The sequence below is a fragment of the Lethenteron reissneri genome, chromosome 3 (assembly GCF_015708825.2).
Source record: "Lethenteron reissneri isolate LAM-NWPU_2019-01 chromosome 3, ASM1570882v1, whole genome shotgun sequence".
Lineage (NCBI taxonomy): Eukaryota > Metazoa > Chordata > Hyperoartia > Petromyzontiformes > Petromyzontidae > Lethenteron > Lethenteron reissneri.
Genome location: NC_083781.1, coordinates 11,867,328 through 11,892,877, shown reverse-complemented (window position 1 = coordinate 11,892,877; position 25,550 = coordinate 11,867,328). Strand labels below are relative to the sequence as shown.

General features: G+C 53.1%; 1 protein-coding gene across 1 annotated transcript in view; it reads right to left on the bottom strand.

Annotated features, from left to right (window-relative positions):
- The window catches only part of TMEM94 (transmembrane protein 94), a 36,896-nt gene extending 12,350 nt beyond the window's left edge, over positions 1-24,546 (bottom strand). The window contains 26 exon segments of the mRNA XM_061558403.1: positions 1,767-1,959; positions 2,932-3,040; positions 3,558-3,657; positions 4,667-4,770; positions 4,890-5,028; positions 5,750-5,931; positions 6,544-6,727; positions 6,729-6,843; positions 7,549-7,651; positions 8,851-9,030; positions 9,802-10,021; positions 10,023-10,190; positions 10,464-10,763; positions 11,353-11,667; positions 12,520-12,624; positions 15,368-15,424; positions 16,562-16,678; positions 17,409-17,495; positions 18,261-18,363; positions 19,365-19,516; positions 20,016-20,227; positions 20,696-20,832; positions 21,801-21,928; positions 22,538-22,657; positions 23,396-23,530; positions 24,510-24,546. Coding sequence (XP_061414387.1) covers positions 1,767-1,959; positions 2,932-3,040; positions 3,558-3,657; positions 4,667-4,770; positions 4,890-5,028; positions 5,750-5,931; positions 6,544-6,727; positions 6,729-6,843; positions 7,549-7,651; positions 8,851-9,030; positions 9,802-10,021; positions 10,023-10,190; positions 10,464-10,763; positions 11,353-11,667; positions 12,520-12,624; positions 15,368-15,424; positions 16,562-16,678; positions 17,409-17,495; positions 18,261-18,363; positions 19,365-19,516; positions 20,016-20,227; positions 20,696-20,832; positions 21,801-21,928; positions 22,538-22,657; positions 23,396-23,422 — 3,657 coding nt within the window. The 5' untranslated portion in view covers positions 23,423-23,530; positions 24,510-24,546.
- Between the last annotated feature and the right edge of the window lie 1,004 nt (positions 24,547-25,550).

The following is a 25,550-nucleotide window of genomic DNA, read 5'->3' as shown; positions in this document are numbered from 1 at the left end:
TATACACACAATGTTGTAACTCTGTGTGTATCTCTGTATATGTACCTGTGTGTATGGATCTCTGTGCATCTCTGTGTGTGTATCTCTGTATGTAGCTCTGTGTGTGTATATCAGAATGTGTCTCTGTGCATGAGACAGCTGCTATTACCGGCACGGCGCATGGCCAGTGGAAAGCCACCAGTAAGTACAGCGATGCAAACCCCCCACGTTGGCTCAGCTCGGATGTGCCAGTGGTAAAAACAGGGTAAAGACCGACTCAAGGATAAGTCTGCTGGGCGTCCGGTTTAACTCTGTGTATTGCAGATAACCGATTGGTAACCGTAAAAGTTATCGTTTTGGAAATACACAATTGCAGGCAAATATAGAATGCCAACTATGCCAATTAGAAACCCAGGAGAGCCTCGGTAACAAAGGTTGCTGCAAATAAGATATTTGGCCAGTTTCAAGAAGTGAGTGTTTGGAGGTGTGCGAGGAATCCTGAGTGCCCGGAAACAATCCACGCAATCAAGGGGAGAACGCTGAACCTAAAAACACAACGGTGGCTTGTCAGAAAACGACTTGTTGTACTGCTCCTCCCTACACACACCACCTCACTTGGGCCTGCTTGGTGGCCGGGATACGGCAGGACAGATTCCTGTGTATATCTGTGTGGAGCCGTGAATGCGATCACATTTGTATTAATCGTTTCCCCCCCCCTCCCCCCCAGGTACTACCAGTTTAGAATCTGTATTGAGACTGGAGGAATCCGATGAGCCATGAAGCTCTTTTTTCACAGACGTCCCGAGTAGGTTACCTCCCGACACGCGTCCAAAACGCTCGCTCGCAGAGTTGGTCAGACGCCCGTGAAGCAGGACCCAAATCAAAGAGATTTGATTTGAAAAAAAAAAAGAGCTTCGAAACTCTTTCTTGGATAAACAATGGGTGTTATATTTCCCTGCAGATAACAATAGCCGCTGTTCTTGTTTGTCCGGCACAGCAAGACTTCCCAGCTCCGGACGCACACAGTGACTGGACGTCTAAAATTAGACATTGTGCCGCTGTCAATCTTGCTACATGGACACAATGGCTGTTTCCCAGGACTGTCCTGGCCAAATCCAGACGGACGGGCGGTGAACCCTAGGCTGAGGGCACCCGAGCTCTCTGGCGTCTCTCTCTCTACGTGCTGCAAAGAAGGGCCATTGCCCGAAACGTCGTCTATTGTATACTTGTCAAGAAGATGAATCCCTGCAGTCACGAAAGCTTTAAATCGAAATTTATTGTAATACTTGCGTTTTATTTTACGGCCACAGAGTTCGAGACGAATATGCCAAGGTGGGTGCGGTGGCGTGGCCCAGCGGTAGCTGCGTTGCGAAAGTTCACGGTTCGTGGGAGGAGGTTTATGTCTTTGGCGAATTCTTGCACGTGCATGCACGTGTGCGTGAGTGCGTGTGTGGGGAGCGGTGGCGCAGCGGTGAGCGTATAAACCGGGCAAACCCAAGTTTGATTCTCGCGCACGGCCACCAACACCAGTGACGATTATCTGAACCAGTCTTGAACCTACACTAGGTCGACTCAGCCTTAAATGAGTACCTGGTGCAGGTGTGTAAACATCGCCCCTAGTCAGACAAATGCGGCCGGGCTTGGTGCTGGCCACCCACCCCCCTCGTGTGCCTTGCCGGCTTTAATGGGTGCTCGCTAACATCACTTGCCCCGACATTCTGTTAAGGCTACACGGGGGGATCTTGGTCTTTGTACGACATGTGTATGCGTGCGTCTGGTCCTCTCGCCTGCTTGATGAGCTTGATGATGCTGAGGTTCTCCTCGTGGTGGAAGGCCACGGAGCAGGGCAGCCCGTTGAGCTGCCCCGACAGGCGCAGTGGCCCCCCGCCCTGCGCCTCCGTGTCCGCCGGCATGCCGCTTGGCGCGAAGCCGAACCGCTCCCACGTGCACCGTGACGGGTACAGAGGGTCCACCGCGATGCTGCGCCGACGACACCGCCGACTGGCGTCACCACCGACGCCGGCGTGCAGGGTTAAGCGGCGCGGTTCGGGTGGTTTTGTTTTGTTCTCAGGTGCGCCGAGCGTAAGTGCGCATGTATGTGTGTGTGTGTGTCCACAGGTCGACTCAGCCTTAAATGAGTACCTGGTGCGGTGTGTAAACATCGCCACTGGGGAGACAAAGGCGGTCGGGCGTGGTACTGGCCACCCACCCCCTCGTGTGCCGTGCCAGCCTTCATAGGTGCTCGCTAACAGCACTTGCTCCTACAGTCTGTTAAGGCTATACGGGGGATCTTTATCTTTGTGTCCGCAGTGGGGAGCGGTAGTGCAGCGGTTAGCGCACTGCGCTACGAACTCGGCGACCCGAGTTTGTTTTCCTTTCACGGCCATCACCAGTGACGATTATCTGAACCGGTCCTGGGCCTCCCCTAGGTTGACTCAGCCTCAAATGAGTATCTGGTGCGGTGTGTAAAGATCACCACTAGCGAGACAAATGCGGTTGGGCGTGGTGCAGGCCACCCACCCCCTCGTGTGCCATGCCTACCTCGATAGGTGCTAAGAGCACTTGCCCTAGCAGTCTGTTAAGGCTATAAGGGGGATCTTTGTCTTTGAATCAGGATGCATATGTACATAGCGTGTGCGTGTGTACGTATGTAGTGACATCAGGGATGCCACTGTATGGTGCCGGCCCGGGAGGGTCGCTGTGTGATGCCGGCTTTACTATAGCACGGCGTGCGATGCACCGCCATCGCGTACACCCCGTAGATGAGTGTAGTACCAGCCCTAGCGGAGAGCTTGGTGAGCTGTTGCCTATAACGTCTGCGACTCAGTTGGACTCACTGCACGTATGCATAAGCATGTGTGCGCATGCATGAGCGTGTGTGTGTGTATATACAAAGGTGTGCGTGTATGTGCAAGGGTGAGCGTGTGCGCATGTGTGTGCGCGCGTGCCCACCTGACGTTGCTCTGCAGGAACACGCGCCCGTTGCGAACGTTGGCGGAGCTGCCGAGGCAGCAGACGACCTCGCCGTGCTCCTGCATCACCGCCACCATCTCGCACATCGCTGGAGACGCGCGTGTGGAAAAACACAAACAATGAACGTCTACTCCCGTGTGGCCTTCAACAGACTGTGGGAGAAAGTGCTGTTAGCGAGCAGCTATGAAGGCCGGCATGGCACGCAGAGGGGGTGGGTGGCCAGTCCCACGCCTGGCTGCCTTTGTCTCCCTAGTGGCGATGTTTGCACACTAGGGCCAGCTCAGCGCCACGTGTCAGTGTCTCACTGTCGGGCTAGGGGTGAGCACCAGCTCAGAGCCACGTGTCAGTGTCTCACTGTCGGGCTAGAGGTGAGTACCAGCTCAGAGCCACGTGTCAGTGTCTCACTGTCGGGCTAGGGGTGAGCACCAGCTCAAGGCCACGTATCAGTGTCTCACTGTCGGGCTAGAGGTGAGTACCAGCTCAGAGCCACGTGTCAGTGTCTCACTGTCGGGCTAGGGGTGAGCACCAGCTCAGAACCACGTGTCAGTGTCTCACTGTCGGGCTAGGGGTGAGCACCAGCTCAGGGCCACGTGTCAGTGTCTCACTGTCGGGCGTGCAGTCTGTGAAGAGCGGAACGAGGAGCGGGACGTTGTCGATATTCTCCAGGTGCGGCCGCACGTTCTCGATGCCGCGAGGAAGTTTCGCCTGTGCCAAACGAGATCAAGAACGCAGGTCAAGGTCAAGAGGTCATCAGGGCCAATGCTGCCGATGTCACCACACTCCACCGTGACTTCCTGCTGCTAGATCATACAGTTGTTGCACGGTAGACCCGTCTGGGTCAAGGACTTTCCGTTGGTTTCCGAATTCTGTTTGGCCAGACAGAGCTAAATGGGCGTATCGGCTACAGAGCAGATGGACTCGCGTGGTATCGCATTGTTTGAAGCCGATTAGACTTGCTGAGGTATCGATATGTGCCTGAGGCTCGTGAAGGATGCTTTTGGGAAGTTGGAGGCAGCCAGCCCTTCAGCAACAATAGAGGGCAGAGGAGCGACGCTCAGAATGGGCGGATAAAACGCAGTAAGTTGGCACAGTAGGGAGAAGAGATGGTGTGCATCTGCTTGTCATCTCAGCCAGTGGCCCTATTACACCTGGGTCTCTCTGGTGACCTCCTGTCAGCAAGCCTTCAAGTGGCCTGTATGAGCACCTAGCTTGACACAATAGTCTAGTGACGTCACCACCAATATAGATGCTATTGTTGCACGCGTGTTAGATGTGGAACTGTGTGAGAGTGTGTGTACACGTGCATAGGCCAACAGCACCTGTCCCAACAATCTGTTCAGGCTATAGGGGGGATCTTTGTCTTTGTATGCGTGCGCGCATTTGCATGCATGGGGAGCAGTAATGTAGCAATTCGCGCACTGCGCTATCAATCCGGCAGCCCGAGTTCGATTTCCGCTCACGGCCAACACCAGTGACGATTATCCAAACCGGTGCTGGGCTTCCTCCCCTAGGTCGACGAACTCAAATGAGTACCTAGTGCAGTGGTTAAACATCACCACTGGGCCGGCACGGCACACAAGGGCGCATGGTGTTGGCCACCCACCCCCTGATGTGCCGTGCTGGCCTTCATTAGGTAGGTCACTAACAGCACTTGCCCCAACATGTCTATGAAGGCTATACGGGGGATCTTTGTCTTTGTGCATGCATGGCGGACCCGGTTGGAGTACTCGAGGATGCTGGGCGCGTCGCTGTCTGTGGGAGGGTAGCTCACGACGTCCGAGTGCGTCTCCTCCTCCAGCAACATCTGCACCTCCCTTTCTGAGCATCCGCATGGGGTCATAGGTCAGGGGTCAATGTCGCCATCGCACGATTTCCCGGGGCAAGCAGCAGTGAGGTGGGTAGGGGTGGCGGGGGGGGCGCGGTGGCGGCGGCATCACCTTGCTGAGCGTGGTCGTGCAGCGAGCTGGCCTGGCTGGGGCTGTGCGGGGGCGCGTCCGTGCCCAGGTCGTAGCCGCTGGACTGCAGTGAGATGTGGCAGTTCCAGCCCGACTCCAGGCCCATCTTCTCCGCAAACACCTGCACTCGCACGTGCACACGCGCACACGCGCACGCACTGACGGCATCGTTCACCGCAGTCCAACACCCGCAGTATTTGTCAAGGCTGAGTGCGTAGGTATGCATGTAGCCGACTGTGCTAATCGCAAAAAGCAGTTCTAAAGAAATAAGTTTTCAATCTAGATGATTTAAAAGTGCGTAGCTCCAGTGGCTTCCTAATATCGTAAGGAAGAGCATTCCAGACGGCCGCAGAAGCGCATCTGAAATTGCGAAGTAGTGGTCATCATCAACATCATCCACGGTCGGCACACCACTGGATGAAAGCCTCCCCACCCCACCGCCATCTCAATAAATCCCGCTACGTTGTCATCTAGCCAGCTCCTGCATACGAGCCGATTTTGCCACTCCATCTCCCATGCTTAACCAATTAGTAAGGTTTGTCACGTAAACAGAACATGCCAATTCGTTACTAGTACAGCACTAACCGGTGCGTGACAAACCTTACTAATCGGCGGTGTCGGGTGGTGGCGGGTTTAACGACACATTCATATTTACGCGATCTAACCCAAAAAGCCTCTTATGCGTTAATGCTGCAGCTGGTATTACTACTCAGGCTGGAATCAGTGTCATCAGTGTTGTGGCCGTCGCTTCTGCTGCAGCTGCTGCTGCTGCTGTTGCTGCTGCAGCTGCTGCTGCTGCTACTGCAGCTGCAGCTGCTGCGTGAGCGCCAGCGCTGGCGGACCTTGCTGCGGAGTTCGTCCTCCATGGAGAAGTAGACGAAGCGGATGCAGGCGCTGTCCAGGCCGTCGATGAGGCGCACGATGTCGAGGCGCGCCTGGTACTGCGCCGACACGAGCCCCATGAAGATCTGCCCCGACAGCGCCTGCACGCCCTCGCCTCTCTCCGCGCCCTCGCCTATGCCCTCTGCCGCGCGCCAGCAAGCGGCGACGGCGGCGACAACACGGTAACGACACGACGTGGATTTCACCTGGCGTCCAAAGACTCTTTAACCCTTTGCCGTTCCGATGATATACACGTACTGGAAGAAAAACTAGAATAAAAGTTAATCAGTAGAGGCAATAAATAAATACATTTATTCACTGAGTTTAGGAAAACCGTTTAATTAATGTGGTCAGTTATTCTATATGGTAAGTCGCGAACAGCATCGTCCTTACGGTCGTTACCATAACTCCCCCGTTGCAGGCAGACAGGGCTAATGCATTAACGATTTAGACAAATAAACTATTTAATTTGAGCAGGTAAGGCCCACTGAGTTAGAAGTGACCTGGCCACAAATTATAGCCCAACGAAGTGGCTTATGTGGACATTTATAGCAGCCAAATAACCTCAAATCATGTTTCTAGGACCTGGAGAAAAATCCATGTTACCACGGGGAGAACATGCAAACTCAAAATATACAGGCATCGTAAGCGTCGGGCCCACGACCTCCTGCATACCAGGCGAGGTAGTTAACATCTCACCACGGTCGTACCCTTGGTTGGAAAGCGCGTCATAAAAGTGAGCCGAGGGTCTCACCGTCCGAGCTCCAGCTGTTCTTGCGAGCGCCGCTCGTCTTGACGGGCGTGTGGCCGGGGGTGTCGGCGTGGCGACTGCCCCCCAGGTTCTCGGCCGGCCCGCCGGGGGCCGAGAGGGCGGCCACGGTGGTGGAGGCGTTGGCGGAGGCCGCGATGGCCCCGAAGGGGTCGTGACCCGGGGGAAGCTTCGACGCAGCGCCTGTCCAGCTCGGGCGCGAGCGGCCCGTGCATGGGCTTGTAGGCGAAGGCGACGCAGTATCCCGAGAGGCAGGTGCGCTGGTAGAAGTCGAGGACTTTCTTCCTGTGCGCGGACGCGGGTACGCGTGTCGAGCGCGACGACACCCAACACACACGCAAACGGTGAACACATGTACGCACAACTCACACGCCAAACAGAAAACACAGCGTACGCACAATGCACACCAAACAGCAGACACACAAACACACACCAAACAGCGAACACACACGCATGCACACCAAACAGCAGACACACAAACACGCACACACCCAACGAACACACGCACGCCAAACGGAGAACACACGCACGTGCCCAAGTATAAGATAGGGCTACAAAATTTTTGTCAGGCTCAACCAGGGCACATGGTGAGCAACAAGCCCCACGCACTTCTACTTAGCCAAGCCACACAAATTCTGGTCTGGTGCCAACTAAACCTCATCACAATCCTCGCCGCAAGCCTGTGCGATTGCCACAACAAGGCTGTGTGTGATTGTGACCGCATGTCTGTGTCTTTTGTGTTTGTATGCCTGAAATGAGTACCTCGTGTAGTGTGTAAACACTGCCACTGGGGAGATGAAGGCAACCGGGCGTGGTGGTGGTGTTGGTGTTGGGTCACCACCCCCCCACCCCGTGCGTGCCGTGCCAGCCTTCACAGGTGCTACTCACAAACAGTACTTCCCCAAACAGTCTGTTAAGGCTATAAGGGGGATCTCTGTCTTTGCGTGTTCGCGAGCGCAGGAGACGGCAGGAGCACAGGAGGGACGTCACCTGTCGGAGGCAGACAGCGGGTAGATGTCGAACCCATCCCAGAAGTCTGTGCAGGCATCCAGCACCACGTCGGCCGTGCCGTGGGACAGCAGCTGCAGGTCTCCTGTGGGTGCCGAGATGGTGGGAGAATCGTTTCGAGTAATAAAAATCCACGGCAGGGATTTCGAGTTTTCGTTTTGTCCCGGAAGTGAAATTTCGCCGACTGCGGTGAAAGATGGGCCAAAGTACGGGGCCTACAGTAATAACGCGCAACCGCCGCTGTTCAGGGGATTTGGCTGCAATAAATGTACACACGATAAGCCACTTCGTTGTGCTATTATTTGTGGTCAAGTCACTTCTCAAAAAGGCTATATAGCTCAGCAGGCCTTACCTGGTAAAATAAAAAAAATAGTTTTGTCTGGTGCGGTGGAGCAGCAGAAGATGGGTTGCTGTGCGAGACTGTGCTGGGAGATATTTGAGATGTCGAGAGATGGCGATAGATGGTGGGAGGTGGTGGGAGACTTTGTGAGAAGGCAGAGCGCAGTGTGAGACAGGGAGGCTGAGCGTGGAGCACGTGACACGGTGCTGAGAGGGGGCCACAGTGCGTGACAGTGAAACATGATGGAAGAGTTCGTGAGACAGTCGGCCACTGTGGGAGTGTGAGACAGCATTCAGACTTTTGAGACAAGATTGTGTAAGAGAACAGATCAGGATACTGTTGGGCGATTTACTCATTCACTCATTCATGCACTATATAACTCCTTCGGTATTCACACACTCACTCATCCACTCATTCATTTAGCCATTAATACTGTCACCAATCCCACCCACCCAATAATTAATACCAAATGCGTGTTGAGCTTCTTTCGCACTGTACGTAGTCAAACGTGCTCATCGGATGTGCAGGGGAAGGACAACTAAACTTAAAAAGCAGTTCTACAGAAATTCGTTTGTCAATCTTATTGGTTCTTTCGGTAAAGTCACGTAGAAGGGAAGTAATAAAATAATAAAATAATAGGTTTTATTATTTTATTACTTCCCTTCTACCTGACTTTACCGAACGAACCAAGAAGATGAATCCCTGCAGTCACGAAAGCTTTAAATCGTTTGTCAATCTTGATGATTATTTAAAAGTGCATAGCTCCCATTGGCTTCCTAATATCGGAAGGAAGAACATTCCAGACTGCCGCAGAAGCGCATCTGAAATCCAACGGCAACAAATCAAGCCACACCGCAAACGCCTCCAATCGCTTCTGCCCATCCTCCCCGCCCCCCCCGATCGAACCCTGCCCTTCCCCGCTCCCGCCCGCCGGTTCCTCTCACCAGAATTGAGGTCCTTGACGAGGAGAGAGACGAGGTGTCCGATCGGGAGGCGGCGCTTGACGACGGCGGAGAGGCGGCGCGCGCGGTCGCGCCCCGAGGGGAGGTGCTCGCCGCTCGGCAGCTGGAAGAGCGCCAGGTAGCTCTCGACCGAGAACACGTCCTTGGCTCCGGGCGTGAAGCCTGCGTCGCGGACACACAAAACACGCTCAGCCACCTGCCTGCCCGCCCGCCCGCGCGGCACCGTCCACATTCAAGCTCGGCCGTCGAGCGCGACCTTACGTTCAGCCGCTCGCTCGTTGGTTGGTTGGTTGGTTCGCATGGTCAGTCGATAATGAGTTAAGTTTTGATCGGCCGCTGATTCGTTGACAAAGTCGCGCATCCGGCAAGCCGATTGTTCATTCACTCGCCAGTTCGCTGCATCGCTCAAACAGCCGCTTCCATCATGCAATCTTCCATTCAGCCACTCGGTCACTCACACTCTGTTATTAATACACTCAATAACTTCCTCCTTTACTCCTTCATTCAACCACCAATGTTCTTGTTGACTTACTCATTCATGCACTCTATACCTCCTTTAGTCTTAATACACTCATCAATCCACTCAGCCACTCATTCATACTTTCACCAATCCCACCCGCCCAATCATTCGTACTGCACCCAAATCCAACACCGGCAAATCAAGACACACCGCAAGAGCAGCGAGCCCACTCTCCCCACCTCCTTCTTTAAACTCAGGGGCACAGCGTTCGAAACCAAGGTCTGCGGAGTTTCTGTACCCACTCCCTACGTCGCGGTCTGTGCTCTATGCTGGACTCCTATTGAAATATCATGAAAACATAAATAAAGAAAACACAACGCCAGCCTCCAATCACAGACCCCCCAACCCCGCAACCCAACCCGCAACATCACCCCGGCCGCCTTCCCTCCCCGACCCCTATCGCGGAGTCGAACCTATGATGCGAGGCAGCTCGCAGAGCCCCCAGGGCGGCCGCGTGGGCAGGCAGGATGAGGCGGCCCTGCCGGCGCGAGCCGCCTGCGCCAGGTGGTCGCACAGGCGCAGTGTGCGCGGGGCGAGCGGCGCGTTGCACGCCGTGAGCAGCACGTTGAGGCCCAGCGGCTTGAGCGAGGTGGCGTGCAGCGGCCAGCGCGCGTCGTCGAACTGGACGCTCGCCTGGGTTCTGCTGGTCCTGCGACAGGCTCAGCACCTCCAGGCGGTAGTCGCACACGAAGTCGTCCGTCTCCCCGTCCACGTCGTCCCCGCCGTCGCCATGGCGTTTCGCCCCCGTCGCCGTCGCCGCTTCCTCCTCCTCCTCCTCTTCTTCCGCCAGCTCGGCGATGGCCTGTGGCCCGGGGGGGGAGCGGCCACGCTTTAGAAGTTGTATGTCGGTATGCGTGTTGAGCTTCTTTCTCACCGTACGTAGCAAACCGTACTAATCGGAGGTGCGAGGGAAGGACAGAAAACTAAACAAATCAATCAGTTCTAAAGAAATGGAAGGCCTCTCAACGTCGTGTTCGGAACGGAAATCTTTGACCATACTTCACCACCGTCACTGCCCGCCCCCCCACCTCCCCCGGAGCATACACCCAGAGCCCAAAGGTGACCCCACTCTCACCTCCACCTCGAGGCCGTCCCTGCGCCGCTCCTTCTCCGGCTCGCCGGCGCCGCCCTCCACGCACTGGCAGAAGCTGACGACGGACGCCCCCGCCGGTTTGGCCGCGGGGGTCGCTGGCGGGCAGCACCGAGGGCTCGAGCCGACGGCGAAGGTGGCGGCGTTGGCACCGCTGGTGGCGGTGGCGGCGGCGGCACTAGGGGCGGCACTTGACCTTCGACCTCCTTCGAGCGGGCGGGGAGGTTGGTCCGGGCCGCGCTCGATGTCGGCGTTCGGCGGGAGGAGGGACTGTGTCTCGCGTAACTGCTCAGGGAGGGGCGGGGAATGGAACCGTCAGAACGACACCCGTATGTTGCTTATGTTGTTTGAGGCTCCCGAGTTATGCGCACGTGATATCAGACTTATGGCGGAAGGCTACGGAAGCAATTCGTATACAGCTTTATAGCACTGGTTCCACGAACACATTAAAGGTCGGACTCATTTACATACAAGGTGCTTGTCACAAATGAACCACAATACCCTGCTGATCTCGTCAGGGAGCATAAACCATCACGCAAACTCCGGTCATCCTCACAGCGGCGGCTTTTGGCTCAATCATCGAACAAAGACGGTCGCCGCATCGCGCACTTTCAGATGAGCTTCTGCGGCCGTCAGGAACGCTCTTCCTTCCGATAAGCTCAACATAAGTACACACTCGGTGGAACGGTGGTGCAGCGATTCGCACACTGCGCGACGAAAGCCCAGGCAACACGAGTTCCATTCTCACGTCCACGGCTGTTTCACACCAGCAGTAAGCGATGTCCGTACCCACCACCCCCAACCCCCACTCCCCTTCACCAACACACAGACGCGCTGACCGGCGCGACCGCGGGTCGCACCGTGCTCCCCTCACCTCAGTCCACTCGGCCTCCAGGAGCCGCACGGCGCTCGACGACCCCGACACCGACGTTCTGCCCGCCTTCCTCCTCCGGGCGTCCGCCACCTCGTCCACCTCCTCCACCTCGTCCACCCCGTCCACCTCGTCCCCGCGCTCCTCCTCTCCCATTTCCTCGTCTTCATCTTCGTCGTCCTTTTCTTCTCCGTCGTCGTCGTCGTCGTCGTCGTCGTAGCCGGGCTCTGGGCCGGGCTGGCTGCTGAAGAACACCACCTTCTCGGGGCTAGGGTTCGCCCAGGAGAGGACGCCCTGCTTGTCCACGCAGCACAGAACCTGCGCAGCCAGAGAGTGGCAGCAGCGGCAGCAGTGGCAGTAGCAGCAGCAGCAGCGGCAGTAGCAGCAGCAGCAGCAGCAGGAGCAGCAGCAGTAGCAGATGCAGTGGCAGCAGCAGTGGCAGCAGCAGTGGCAGCAGGAGCAGCAGCAGTGGCAGATGCAGTGGCAGCAGCAGTGACAGCAGTGGCAGCAGCAGTGGCAGCAGCAGTGGCAGCAGGAGCAGCAGCAGTGGCAGATGCAGTGGCAGCAGCAGTGACAGCAGTGGCAGCAGCAGTGGCAGCAGGAGCAGCAGCAGGAATGGGAGCAGCAGTGGAAGCAGCGGTGGCAGCGGCGGTGGCAGCAACAGCAGCAATAGCAGCAATAGTAGCAGCAACAGCAGCAGCAACAGCAGCAGCAATAGATGAACAGCTGAACAGTCAGACAGACAATGATCCCCCGTATAGCCTTCACAGACTGTAGGGGCAAGTGCTGTAAGCGAGCAGCACCTATGAAGGCCAGCACGGCACACGAGGGGGCGAGTGGACAAGATGTTTACACACCGCACCAGGCACTAATTTCAGGCCGAGTCGACCTAAAGGAGGCCCAGAACCTATTCGGATAATTGTCACTGGTGTTAGCTTTGAGCGGGAATAGAACTCGGGTCACCGGGTTCATAGTGCAGCGCGCTAACCGCTACACTATCGCTCCCCATGACACAAACAGACCGATCGACATACTGGAGAGTTGACAGACACACAGACGTACACAAAAGGGCACAGGATAGAGATTATATGAATGAGCGACAAAATAGACGGACAAAGAACAAAACGGACAGGCACACACACACACACGCACGCACGCACGCCAACGCACCGTGACGGAGCCCAGGTTGTGCAGGAGGCTGCCGGTCTGGCACAGCGCCGGCGAGCGTCCGCGGAGGACGCGGATGAAATGGCTCCACTCGCACAGGCACATTTCCTATGGGGGGGGGGGGGGTGGGGGGGTGGTGCAGACAGGGAGGTGGGGGGGGGCACGAACTCAGGCACCAGGGGTGGAGGAGCGAGCGAGCGGGGTAACGCACGCAGACACCGGCAGAACCACACGGATCACCGTGTAACGATTCACACGGCGGTGTGGCTATCGAGTGCACGGGCCGTGCAAGTGCGTCGGGCAACCGTGCGCCCGGAGGTGCCCCCCCCCTCCAAGTGCCAGGCTAATGAACAGGCAGGGAAATCAGGACAGGATGCTCCATTTCATGACCTGCACCAGCGCCCATGCCAACCGCGCCACTGTGCCGCTGCTTTAACAGACCGTGGGCAGAGGCGAGTCGCTGTTAGCATGGCGCATAAGAGGGTGGGGGTCCCCCCAGCTGCCTTTGTCTCCCCAGAGCCGATGCTTTTACACTGCGCCAGGTATTGAATAAAAAGTCCGAGTCAATAGGTTAACGTTTCAGGCATTGTCTCATTTCCGCCGTTTCGTTTGTATTGTTTCTCATCATATCCGCCCCATTTGTCGTGCAGTTTCCTTCACAAGACTTACGGTTTGTGTATAATTTTCAGGAACAGAAAATGCATCAACTCCAGTACGCGCGTTTTCGACACACGTATATGTATGTGGCGAGCTTTTAGAATCGACGTTAAATCATTGAACCGATGCGTCGATACACCCCTGGCATGAAACGTTCGCCTGGTGCGATGCCCGTGGGGAAATCGGCGGTAACGGAGTTACATCAGCATGCGCGTACTGGCACCGCCGATGAACGAGGCGGTTTTATGCATCACGCCAAACAGTTCCAAGCTATCAAAGCGCCAATGATGCTTTGAACGTTAAATACCGTGACTTATCAGGGGCGCTGTGGTAGCGAGATGTTGACTACCTCGCCTGGTATTGACAGGAGCTCGTGGATCCGATCCCGACCCTGACGCCTGTTTATTTGCTACGTTCTGTCTCCATCGTGGTCGCGTGGAATTTTCTCCGGGTCCTAATATAGATATCCACATGACAAAGCCACTTCATTGCGCTATCTTTTGTGGCCAGGTCGCTTCTGAAATTCAGCTATATAGCTCAGTGGGCGTTATCTGGTAAAATAAAATAAAAAAGTTTAAAATAGTTTTTAGGTTGTAGTTCCGTTACTGCGACATTGCCCATTGCACAATTGAACAAGGCAGTGGGAAGGATGACGGGAACGAGGAGTTTTGAAGAGGTTAAAACAAAAAGAAACACTCATCAGCAACTGAAGTAAAACAACATTCATGCATGGAGCAAAACACACACACACATGCATGCGCATACGAAAGAGCTAAAGATGTTAATGATTCTTCTTGGTTCTTTCGGTAAAGTCACGTAGAAGGGAAATAATAAAGTAATAAAAATAAAACATAATAAAATTATTCTGAACATTCAGACGCTGTCTTTCCGACAGACCTGTTCTTCACCTGAGGACGGCTGCTTGCATTGTGGCCGGAACGTCGTGAGAATTATTTTATTATGTTTTATTATTTTATTATTTCCCTTCTACGTGACTTTACCAAAAGAACCAAGAAGATGAATCCCTGCAGTCACGTAAGCTTTAAATCGAAATGTGAATTATTACTTTTTTAAAGATGACGAAATGAATGACCGCAGGGGGACAAACGGAGCACGTGAAAGCACCGGTTCATGCCGGCATCGTCGGTGGAAATTGCCGTTCGGCGATGAGCGTCGCGCACCGACTGCCCGCGGCGTAGCTTTGTCGAGCCGGGCGGCGGAACGGCCGCTTACGCCGATTAGACCCATCTCGCTAGGCCGCACACGGCCAACCGATTCATCGATCCGGACATCTGTGAATAAGATGCTTCATAGCTCATCGGATTATTCCAGTCTAAATAAAAGATTCTGAATGTGATCAATCGGAAGAATTATCGCCACCGCGAGGCTCGTCGCGGCGGGCGCAGAAAATGCCGCCGAATGCGCGCGGATCGCCAAGGTGAAACTGAAACGGCTGCTAACATTTAAAAGGGCACACGGACGCGTGCAATCCCGTGAAGAGTGACATTGCTGCTTGCGCCGAATGGAAAATGCAATCCAAAGGACGTAACTCGCAACGCCGCTCTGCACAGTCACCGTCCAGGGCACCGCGAGAGTTTCAGTGGCACGACCGCCGTGCTTTTAAATCTGTCACCGCGGCGAGGTCACTGCAGCGTTGGCTAACAGTTTTGTGAAACGATTCTATACGGAGGCTATCACGATTGATAATTAAGTTAATTTTGGGTTATTTTGTGCTGGTATAATATTTTTTTTTTAACTATAACCCTTCGCCACCATCAGACGGCGACAGTCACGTGGGCAGACATGTAAATTGATTTGGTGTGTTCCGAAATACTGGAATGTTGAAAGGCGAGCAACATTTGTTGACGAATCACACGCAAATAAATAAATTGGTATCAATGTTGCTTGGGCTTTTCCACATCCCGCTTTTAATGATAAACCAGACTCATGGTCTCCGCAACGACGCTCACAATTATCTTGAGTCAAAACTTTTCCGTCTCGTTGACGAAGCTTCCCATGTACGTTGGAGGGTCCGGGTCATGCCGCTTAGGGTATGTATCTACAAGGTTAAAATGAGGGCGGGGGGTGTGATGGTGGGGGAGGGGGGGGGTACGGCAAAGCAGGTGGCTCAATGGGGAGAGGATGACGATGCAAGCAGTAGGGGGTAGGGTGGGGGGCGCGGGGGTACGTGTACCTTAGAGGACACCACTTCAGTGTAGCTGCTTATAGTGTCCTCAGAGAATTTAGCGAGCTACAAGCGAAACACAGGGAGGCGTCAGAGGGCGAGGCAAAAGCACTACACAGCGGCGATCACAAACGTCACGGAGAGATCGACGGGGAGGGCGCGACGACGTGTGTAAGCATGTTGAACTTCTTTCGCACCATACGCTGCCAACCGCGCTAAATCGGAGGTGCGGCGGGGGGGGGGGGGGAAAGGACAACAAACTAAGCACAAAAAAGCAGTTCAAAAGAATGAGTTTTCAATTTAGAAAATGACTTTTCACAAACCATCGACGCGTGACTCAGCAGAGTTTGCTCAAGAATCACGACGCAGTCCACCCCCCTCCCCCCTCCCTGCACGCGCTCTCCCCTTAGAATATCGGTTACCTCTTCCCGGCCCCAACCTTCCCCTCCCCCCCTCCATATATATAAAAGCTCTCACTCCCCCCACCTTCCTGGACGGAAGATCCCACAAGTTGGGGGCATCGAAGCACCGAAAGTCCTCCCCTCCTGCGTTTTTTCAGTCCCCCTATCCTGAAATCTATCGACGCGTTGTACCGGGCTTACGTGTTTACCACAACATTAAAAAATGTAAGTAAAATAAAAAATACAAAAATAATCACGACACAGTGCCCTGGACCGGTGTCATCAGTGGCGGCATTAAACCAATAACGGGTAAGTTGTTAGTTTAACGGAGAGCTGTCCGTGAGCAACGTGGGGTCCCCACAAAGCCACATCCAGCGGAGCGGCTATTAACAAGCTCGTGGTGCGCTGTCTTGCCTGACGCACGTACGTGATAAGCGGCGTGTTTTGCTTTATTCGGCTAAATTAGTGGACACGGTTAGCAGCACGTGACCGGATGCGAAGTTCGATTCCATCTCCCGGCGACGGCCGCTAAAACGATCTGCAGGCGGTTTTCACGAGCGTTCGCCAGGTTGGGGACCATCGTAGAAAAATCGCCGCTGGTGTCAGACATCGCAGCGACATTTTCTGAGTTGACTGTACAAATTTAGAAACGGGGGTCGAGTTAACAGTACGGTGGTGGCGGGGGGGGGTCTATGGGGGGGGGGGTGCTCAGCCCTCTCCAGCCAGCCTCCCCCCCTTCCTCCCCAGATACAAAGCAGGGTGGGGGTTTCTCGGCGAGAGTGCAAAGGCGCGAAAAACGTACCAAGGGCGTGGGGGGCGCCTTGCTGAACTGTGCGAGCACCTTGGCCTCTCCGTACGCGTTCACCAGCACCCAGAGCCCCGGGAAGATGAGCGGCAACAACGGCAGGACGCCGTTCACCTGCATGAACAACCGGGCAGAGCGACAGGCAGCCGGGCGGCAGAACGAGCGACATTGGCGGTGGCACGGCGAGTCTCCACCGTGCCGGTTTACAGCGGAGATGGCGGCGATTGATAATTAAGTTAATTTTGGGATATTTTGTGCTGGTATAATTTTTTTTTTTAAACTATAACCCTTCGCCACCATCAGACGGCGCCAGTCACGTGGGCAGATATGTAAATTGATTTGGTGGGTTCCGAAATACTGGAATGTTGAAAGGCGAGCAACATTTTTTGACCAATCAGAGACAAATAAATAAATTGTTGACAGCGGAGATGGCGGCGACGCCTGCTGCACATTTGGAGTTTCCATGTCTCTCCCCGTGGTCGCGTGGATTTTTTTTGCTCCGGGTACCTTCGGTCTTTCCCTCTCCACATTTAGAAACGTGCATTGAGATTATTTAGATTATTTGGCTGCTATAAATTTGCACGTGACAAGCCACTTTGTTGAGCTATTATTTGTAGATCCAGGTCAGTGAATATTACCGTTACTGAAGCAGCACTCTCGTGAGGAATCGGGTGAAGCCGTTGCGATGGGACGTCCCGGTTTATCCACCTGTTCCGATCTCGTTGATTTTTAGACATTACCCAACATAGATTTTTAACGTCCGTCAGAAAATCTTTCAGGCAAATAGGGGGAAGAGATGGACCGCCATAACACTGGGCTATGGGCAACGGGCTGCGGGGCGTACCTGCAGTTGTATGAACGTGTAGACAGGACTTCCAATGCCGGGCGCCTTCAGGATAAACCGCAGAGCGTTGGTGACCAGCAGGAGAAGCTGTGGACAGGGAATCGAGGGCATCATTCAATCGCTTGAATTGGCCGGGCTAGGACCATACGTGATAATTGACCGCTGGGTCTCGGAAGCTAGGCAGGGTAGAACCTGTTGAGCGCTCGGATAGGTGACTACTGGGGCTTGCCAGGTGTTGTAGGCGTGGCACTATGAAGTCCTTGTACGCGTGGTGGGTTTTCTCCGGGTTAGTGCCAGAAGATTTGTGCTACATACGCATGTATGTTGAACTTATTTCACACCGTAAGTAGCCAACCGTGCTTATCGGATTAACAGCCACATTAGCCGATGTGATTTGTAACTTTGAATCTTACCCGTGTATCGATAGTTACATCTTAATGTGCAATAAAACCGAGGGACTGTGCGTGGTTTGGGACTGTATTCATTGTCGTTAATCTGCTTCGCCCCAAGCTTGCAGTTGGTGTTTACAAATCAGCAGAAATGTATGCACTTGTGCAATTAGTACTACTTTATTTATATTTGTTTATTTGAGCGACTTGCTTACGTTTTCTCTATCTTGCTCTAATTCGTGTTTTTATTATTGTTTGTTGATGTAACTCGTTGACCCCGCGGCCCTACTGGAACATCTTTGGAAAACAGCTTCAAGCGGCCGCGTGTTGCAGCTGCGTTGGTGGTCGCGTGCGCAGTCTTCCACCGGCTGTGCGTGCGGCTGCGCACGCGTGGTTGCGCGTGCGTGCGTGCGCGCAAGCGAGCATGCGTGCGTGCGAGTGAGCGGTTGCGTGCGTGTCGCACCAGCGTGGCGGGCACGACGAATCGGTGGAGCAGCGTGCGCGCGGCGAAGCACTCGTTGTCCAGCACGCTGACGGGGCGGCCCGTGCCACCCTCCAGACACTTCCTGCCAACACCAAACAACAACGACGAAGACGATGGCGAGAAAAAACCATGGAAAAATGTTACTGACAATTGGGGGGGCGGGGAACGGGTGCAGCGATGAAACAGTGCATCGACTGAAATTGATTCTTACGCTCACGATACATGCATGGAATCATGTGTGTGAGAATCCAATATTACCGAATTGTATTTGAAGTATATCCCTGGCTCACATGGCCCCGCGCAGACACTAAAGGTCCTACAATGTACCACAATTAAAACATATTTTTGTTCTTTTCTAATCGATATGTATCAGCAGCATCTCGCATCCCCTGCACCCTGTATGATGGCCGTGTCTCAAGATGCCGTGTGTCCAGCTTAATGCGCTCCAGCAAGGGCATGTGCATCACATGGAACACTCACACACTCGCACACATAGCCTTAACATACTGTAGGGGCAAGTGCTATTAGCGGGCACCTATGAATGCCACCAGGGCACACGAGGGGGTGGGTGGCCAACACCACGCCCCGCCACCTCTGTCTCCCCAGTGGTGCTGTTTGCACATCGTTTGATGCCAAGTCGACCGGTTCAAATAATCGTCACTGGTGTTGGCCGTGACCAGGAATCGAACCCGGATCGCCAGGTTCGCAGCGCAGGGCGCTAACCACTATACACAAAGACAAAAATCCCCCATATAGCCTTAACAGACTGTAGGGGCAAGTGCTGTTAGCGAGCACCTATGATGGCCGGAACGGTACACGAGGGAGTGGGTGGCCAGCACCACGCCCGACCGCCTTTGTCTCCCTAGTGGCAATGTTTACACACCGCACCAGGTACTCATTTGAGGCTGAGTCGACCTAGGGGAGGCCCAGGACCGGTTCAGATAATCGCCACCGGTGTTGGACCGTGAGCGGGAATCGAACCCGTGTCGCCGGGTTCATAGCGCAGCGTCGCCTAACCGCTACACTACCGCTCCCCACTACACACACAGACACTCTCACGCACACACTCACACTCGCTCGCACCTGACGCTCTCCAGCACGGGCGTGCGCGTCACACGGAACTGCCGCGGTTTCTGCGGCGCGTGGGGGCGGCCGCGGTCGCAGGGCACGGGCGACGCCAGCGGCGAGGGTCGCAGGAAGAGGTCGCCCGGCGCCAGCAGCAGGTGCTCCTCGTCCTGCTCGCACGAGGAGACCACACAGCGACACACGGCGACGCACGGTGAATACGCGGTGAATACGCGGTGAATATGCGGTGAATACGCGCTGAATATACGCGGTGGACACAAGGTCTTTCTTCCAATTCTGTTCCGTCATTGGAACGTAAAAGGGTTAAAACATCTTCTTCAGCTCACGATATGTGCAGTTGAATCGTTAGCGGGAACATTTATATTTACATTTAGTTAAAATGTTGCGCAAATTATATGCTCATGGAACATTTAGTTTAACGAAGTGAACGTAACTGTACAGAGATAGAACGAATGAGAAATTACGCAAACAAGACGCAAGAGAAATGAACGTTGAGGAATCAAATCACGACCGCTGACTCGTTACAATTCGTCCAATCGCTGGTGTCCGTGGGGGGGGGAGCTGGAGTGAATCCTTACACGGACTGGTAGTAAAACACACCGCGCCAAGTTTTTTTAGTCGCTAACTGAGACAGAGAGAAGCGCTGGCCTTGATTCCGCGCAGGTGCACGGGGGCGTCCTGGCCGGGCCGCAGCGAGATGACGTCGCCCTCGACGAGGAGGCTGAGCGGGAGGTTGATGAGCGCGCCGTCACGGTACGCCCACTGCAGTGCGATGGCTTTCGAGTGCGGCATCAGCAGGTCCGGGTAGGCCAACTTCTCCCAGGGGGTCGTGCGGCCATCGCCGCACTCACGCAGCGTGTCTACGCAGGAGAGGATGGGGGGGAAGGGAGAAAAGGGAGAGAGGGGAGAGCGGGGTGAGCGGGGAAAGTCGGGAAGAGACGGAGAGACGGAGAGAGGGCAGAGATAGACAGAGGGGAGAGACGGAGAGAGGGCAGAGATAGAGGGGAGAGAGGGTAAAGATGGAGAGAGGGGAAAGACGGAGAGAGGGGAGAGAGGGAGATGGCGGCGCCCACAATTATACACACGATCTGTAAACAGCATGTTACCATGAGGACGTGACTGAACGAGTGAAGAAGAGAAACGGTGAGCAGGAGAGAAAATGAGAGAACGAGTTAGTGACAGATTCACTGAACTGGGTGAGTGAACGTGTAAGCTATTGCATAATCGCGTGAGAAAATGAGCAAGCAAGCAAGTGTGCGAGGGACCGAGTGAGTGATTAAATGAGCGAGTGTGCACGTTAACGAGCAAACGAGCGAACGAGCACCGACCGCCAATGCCGTCGAGCAGCGAGCGCAGTCGGCGTGGGATCTCCGTGTCCTTGAGCCGCGCCTGCCGCCCCATCACGTAGAGGTTGACTCCCAACAGCGCCAGCAACGCCAGGCCATTCACCAGCTCCGCACCCTCGCTGCAACGCACGTGACAAAACACACTCACTCGGCGGCGGCTTCACAAAGGATGCGAGGCCCACAAGCGGCACGAGCCGTTAAAATTCTGCCGTGGTATCTATAAAGAAAAAAAAATGTCACGTGCTAGAAGTGGTAGAAGTGAGATATTGCTAGGTTATACACACAAGCCGACACTTCCCGAGGTCTTGGGTTCAAATCCAGGTTTCAGCTGCTTTGATTAAACTAGGTTCTCAAGGGTAGCTAGTTGTATGTTGAACTTCCTTCGTACCGTATGTAGCCAACCATGGCGATCGGAGGTGTAGGGGGAAGGACAACAAACTAAACGCAAAAAGTTGATGGTCTAATGTAAATCTTGACTTAAAGCTTTCGTGACTGCAGGAATTCATATTCTTTGGGTCTCTTGGTAAAGTCACGTAGATAGGTTCAAAGAAAATAACAAAAAATAACAAAAAAACTAGTAGTTTTTTGTTATTTGCCGAAAGACCCAAAGAATAGGTATAATGTAATGTGATGTAAATAGTCATTTAAGAAACGCAAAATCATGCGAATGGCATCTTTAATGCGCAGGTCTCTCTAGAGGTGGTTGAACTCATGGTCTAAGTTCAGTCACCAATAATTTCACAGAAGATCTATCGTATTAAATTTTCTCTTTCACTTAATTTGCCTAAATGCTATCTCCGAGATTTAAAAACATATCTGTCGCTGTCATTCGTAGAACGTTAGTCTGCCGTAGCAGAGAGGGTGAATGATTAATTGCCTATTAAGCACCCAGAAAACTGTCTCAGAATCCCGCCATACTCTGCAGGCTGCACCCCAAACAAAATAGAAACTCTCACGGACAAAACCAAAACTTGATAGTTCGAGCCCTGTCCTTGCGCAGACAGTTATATCTGCCGCACAATGCCTTCTTCATTGCCAGCACAATGGGTGGTGTGGGGGGCGGGAGGTGTGGGGGGGGGTGTCTGACCTGCCCTTGGGCTGTCCCCCATGGCAGCAGAGAAGCAGCATGCCCGCCAGCAGCATGAGTAGAGCGCCGAGCAGATGGAAGCATGACCAGCGGTTTCCGTGGTGCAGGAAACTCCTCTGCCATGCCAGCTATACCGGAGCAAGGGACGAGACGAGACAAGACGAGATGAAGGCTCACACAGAAGCCCCAGTGAGGGCCACAAGGTGATGCGAAGGGGCCTTGTGCAAGGGAAAAATAAGGAAATATGTGGACAAAAATCGAAGTGGAATCCTTACCAGCAGATGTTCCGCGGAAACGCAGACCAGAGCTACCACCAACCTCCGAATGAGAAAAGGTAGTTGAGATAGAGAGATATGGGACGGGACTCGGCCAGGAACCAAAACTATAAACTAAACTAGTTTTATTTTACTCGGTAAGGTCCACTCAGCTACATAGCTATTTTCAGAAGCTACCTGGCCACAAATGAAAGCTCAACGAAGTGGATGATCATGTGGACAGTTATAGCAGCCAAAGACTCGAAACGCATGTTTCTATTTCTATTCTAAATATGGAGGGAAAAACCAGAGGGCCTGGAGAAAACTCCACGTGACCGCGGGGAGAGAGACATGCAAACTCCAAATATACAACAGGCGTCAGGGTCGGGATCGAACCCACGACCAGGTGTGGGAGTTAACACCGAGAGCGCCACAGTGGCGAGATGTTAACGGCGCGAGCGAGGGGGGGAGGGGCCTCCTCACCGAGCGAGGTCGGTCCTCCTGCTGCTGCTGGTGGTCGGCGAGGACCTTTTCCAGCTGCTGCTTGAGGATTCCGAGGGCTTCGACGGTGGCGAGACCCAACCTCTCTGGGCCCTCGCTCCCCTGGCGGCGGTGGCACCGGGGGGGGGGGGGGGCCAGGGGAAAACGGAGACGGAGTACGGAAGAAACGAAAACCGCCGTCACCAAATCGTCACGCGCGCCGTCGTACGTGTCAGTCACGGCTGCGGGGAGTCTGTGTGTGTGGACACGGCGTGATCAGGACTTCAACGCTTCTCCAGAAGTGACTGCGTGGCTCGGGGTAAGAGCACCGAGCCTGCACAGTTGAGGATCCTGCATTTTAATTTGGGTTTCAGCCGCTAATGATTCAAACAGGTTCTCGATCATCGTGAGGTGATGTCCTTCGCCCAGTCAGCAACGACTGTGCATCAAAACAAAAATATCATTTCGATTTAAAGCTTTCGTGACTGCAGGGATTCATCTTCTTGGTTCTTTCGGTAAAGTCACGTAGTAGGAAAATAAAAAAAAAAACATAATAAAATAATTATCACGACGTTTCGGCCACAACGCAAGCAGCCGTCCTCAGGTGAAAACCAGGTCTGTGGCCGAAACGTCATGAGAATTATTTGATGTTTTTTTAAATTATTATTTATTATTTCCCTTCTACGTGACTTTACCGAAAAAACCAAGAAGAACAAAAATATAACCACGTCAAATTAGATTTTTTTTTGCTTAATTTGATGAAAATGCCAGCTCTGAGAATTAAAACATGCAATAAAGATTTCTCTGCAGCCGAGCAGACGAGTGAGCGAGCGAGTGAGCGAGCGAACAAGCTCCACCAACCTGCTTGCTCTTTGGGGACGCTGCCATCGCCGTCACAGCACCGACCGTTGCCCGCGCTGGCGCCCCAGGGTGGCACGGCGCCCCCGCGCCATGCACCAGCCTCGTGTCTCGGTGCACGCTCAGCGAAGCTCGCGGCTGACAACAAAAATTAACGGTCCATCACAAACCAACACGTGCGACTGCGCGTCACGTAAAAAAAATTTGCTTGTGCCCACAATAAAAGATACACCCAATGGGCAGTCGTGAATGGGTTTCTTTCCCGTTGCAATTAAATGTGCAATTAAGTTTACTAGGCACGTATTGATTCACACCGAAAGTAATTTGACGATTGATCACAATTGAGATCACGATTCCATTCAAGAATCAAGTTATTTTTGTCGTGTTTGACCATCCCTACTCTCTGTTGTATTAAATTACATTTCTTAGTATACTAGATTTGTGTTTCTATTTCATATATACCTGATGATGATTGCTTGTGTTGCAATCGAAACGTCGTATGCTAGTATTGAATTTTTTATTTTCTCTTTCTACGTCACTTTACCGAAAGAACCACCAAAGAGTAATTCCTGCAGCCAGAAAAGCTCCAAATTAAGTTTGTATCCCGTTTCTCATTCGCGGTTTCATAATCCCATCAGCCTCGATGTAACCTTTGCATATCACTTTGACACACTTTGCGTAAATCTCCATTTTATATACTCTAATATAAACAATTTGATGCATGCATCGCGATCGCAAGAATCGATTTTGATCGTCGACTGGATGCATCATCGTTTCACGGGTAGCGCTTACACGCGTGTGTGTGTTTGTGTGCATGGTTAGTATAATTTAAAAAAAAACACGAGGGCGTTTGCTTGCCCTGTTTGTGCCACAACAATAAGCGCTGCAAATGTTTCCATTCGGCGTTGCCAACTGGCAACTTGGGAGTCAGTTATTAAAATGATTAATAATGTAACTCTATGGTTCCACGTTACTCAACAGCCTTGGACACAGCAGACTTTGAGAGCGAGTTGAACTTTGAAACCCATTTCCCATGTGAGGTATTTGCGTGAAAGCACAAAATTCCCCACTATCCACGCTCTGGTCCAATTATCATGGTAACGTTTTGTTGTTTCACCTTTCAACAAATTCGTGCGATGGTGGATGCCCGTCTCAAATTCTCTCTCTGCGTGGTTGCACGCCTACACGCAGCTCAGGCGAAGGAGTGGAATTCAAACGTCATCCCCACGTCGCCAAAGTGTAATGTATCAACAGAGCCTGTGCAGTCTTCTTCAGGGGGTCTCAAGTTCTTACCCAGTGCACCTCCAATCAGCACGGTTGGCTACGTACGGTACGAAAGAAGTTAAACATACAGCGCATACATTGACCAAAATTTTCAAGTCACGTACACAATCAAGCAATTAAGTATTGATTCATCGATTGCTGCAGTCTCTATTGATCAAATAGGGTACTTTTAGTTCGGTTAAACCCATGAATTAAAGAGCATCGACGGAATCTCTACCTTTGACTCAATGCATTCGTTATTAATCAATTACACCTTGATTAGAAGCTTTCGTGACTGCAGGAATCCATACTCTTTGGTTCTTTCGGTAAAGTCACGTGGGTATAAAACACAAGCGTCCGTCACCAGGTGGGAAAGCCACCACCGGATGACGGACGCTTGTGTTGCGCCCGAAAAGTCGCGATCTATTTTATTTTATACCTACGTGACTTTACCGAAAGAACCAAAGAGTATCAATTACACCTGTTTCGATTAGTGCATTATTCCCATATCGACTGATCAATTAGTCGTGCAGTAACAACCTCTCAAAGCTGGCCTCGATTAAAGCCAGAATTCATGGTAAGCCGGGAAGGCGACCTCAAGTATAAACAATTTCTACAGGATAATAGGTATTTTTTAATATCCAAAGCACTGTTGACTCGACTACATTTCACAGTTAATCCCCAAGCATCGGTCTACCCCAGGGGTTCTGTAACGAAAATAGCAAGTCATTTTTTAAATCCTTTATATTAAGTTCGCTTGCTTGCTTAGGACCGTGCAAATCTTTCGGTCGTTTTTTAACCCACTTCCCGTGATCCAATCGAGCTGACATTTTGCACACAGACTCGTTGTGCGTGACAATGCATTTTCGTGAAAAAAAGTTTCCCAAATTTTACA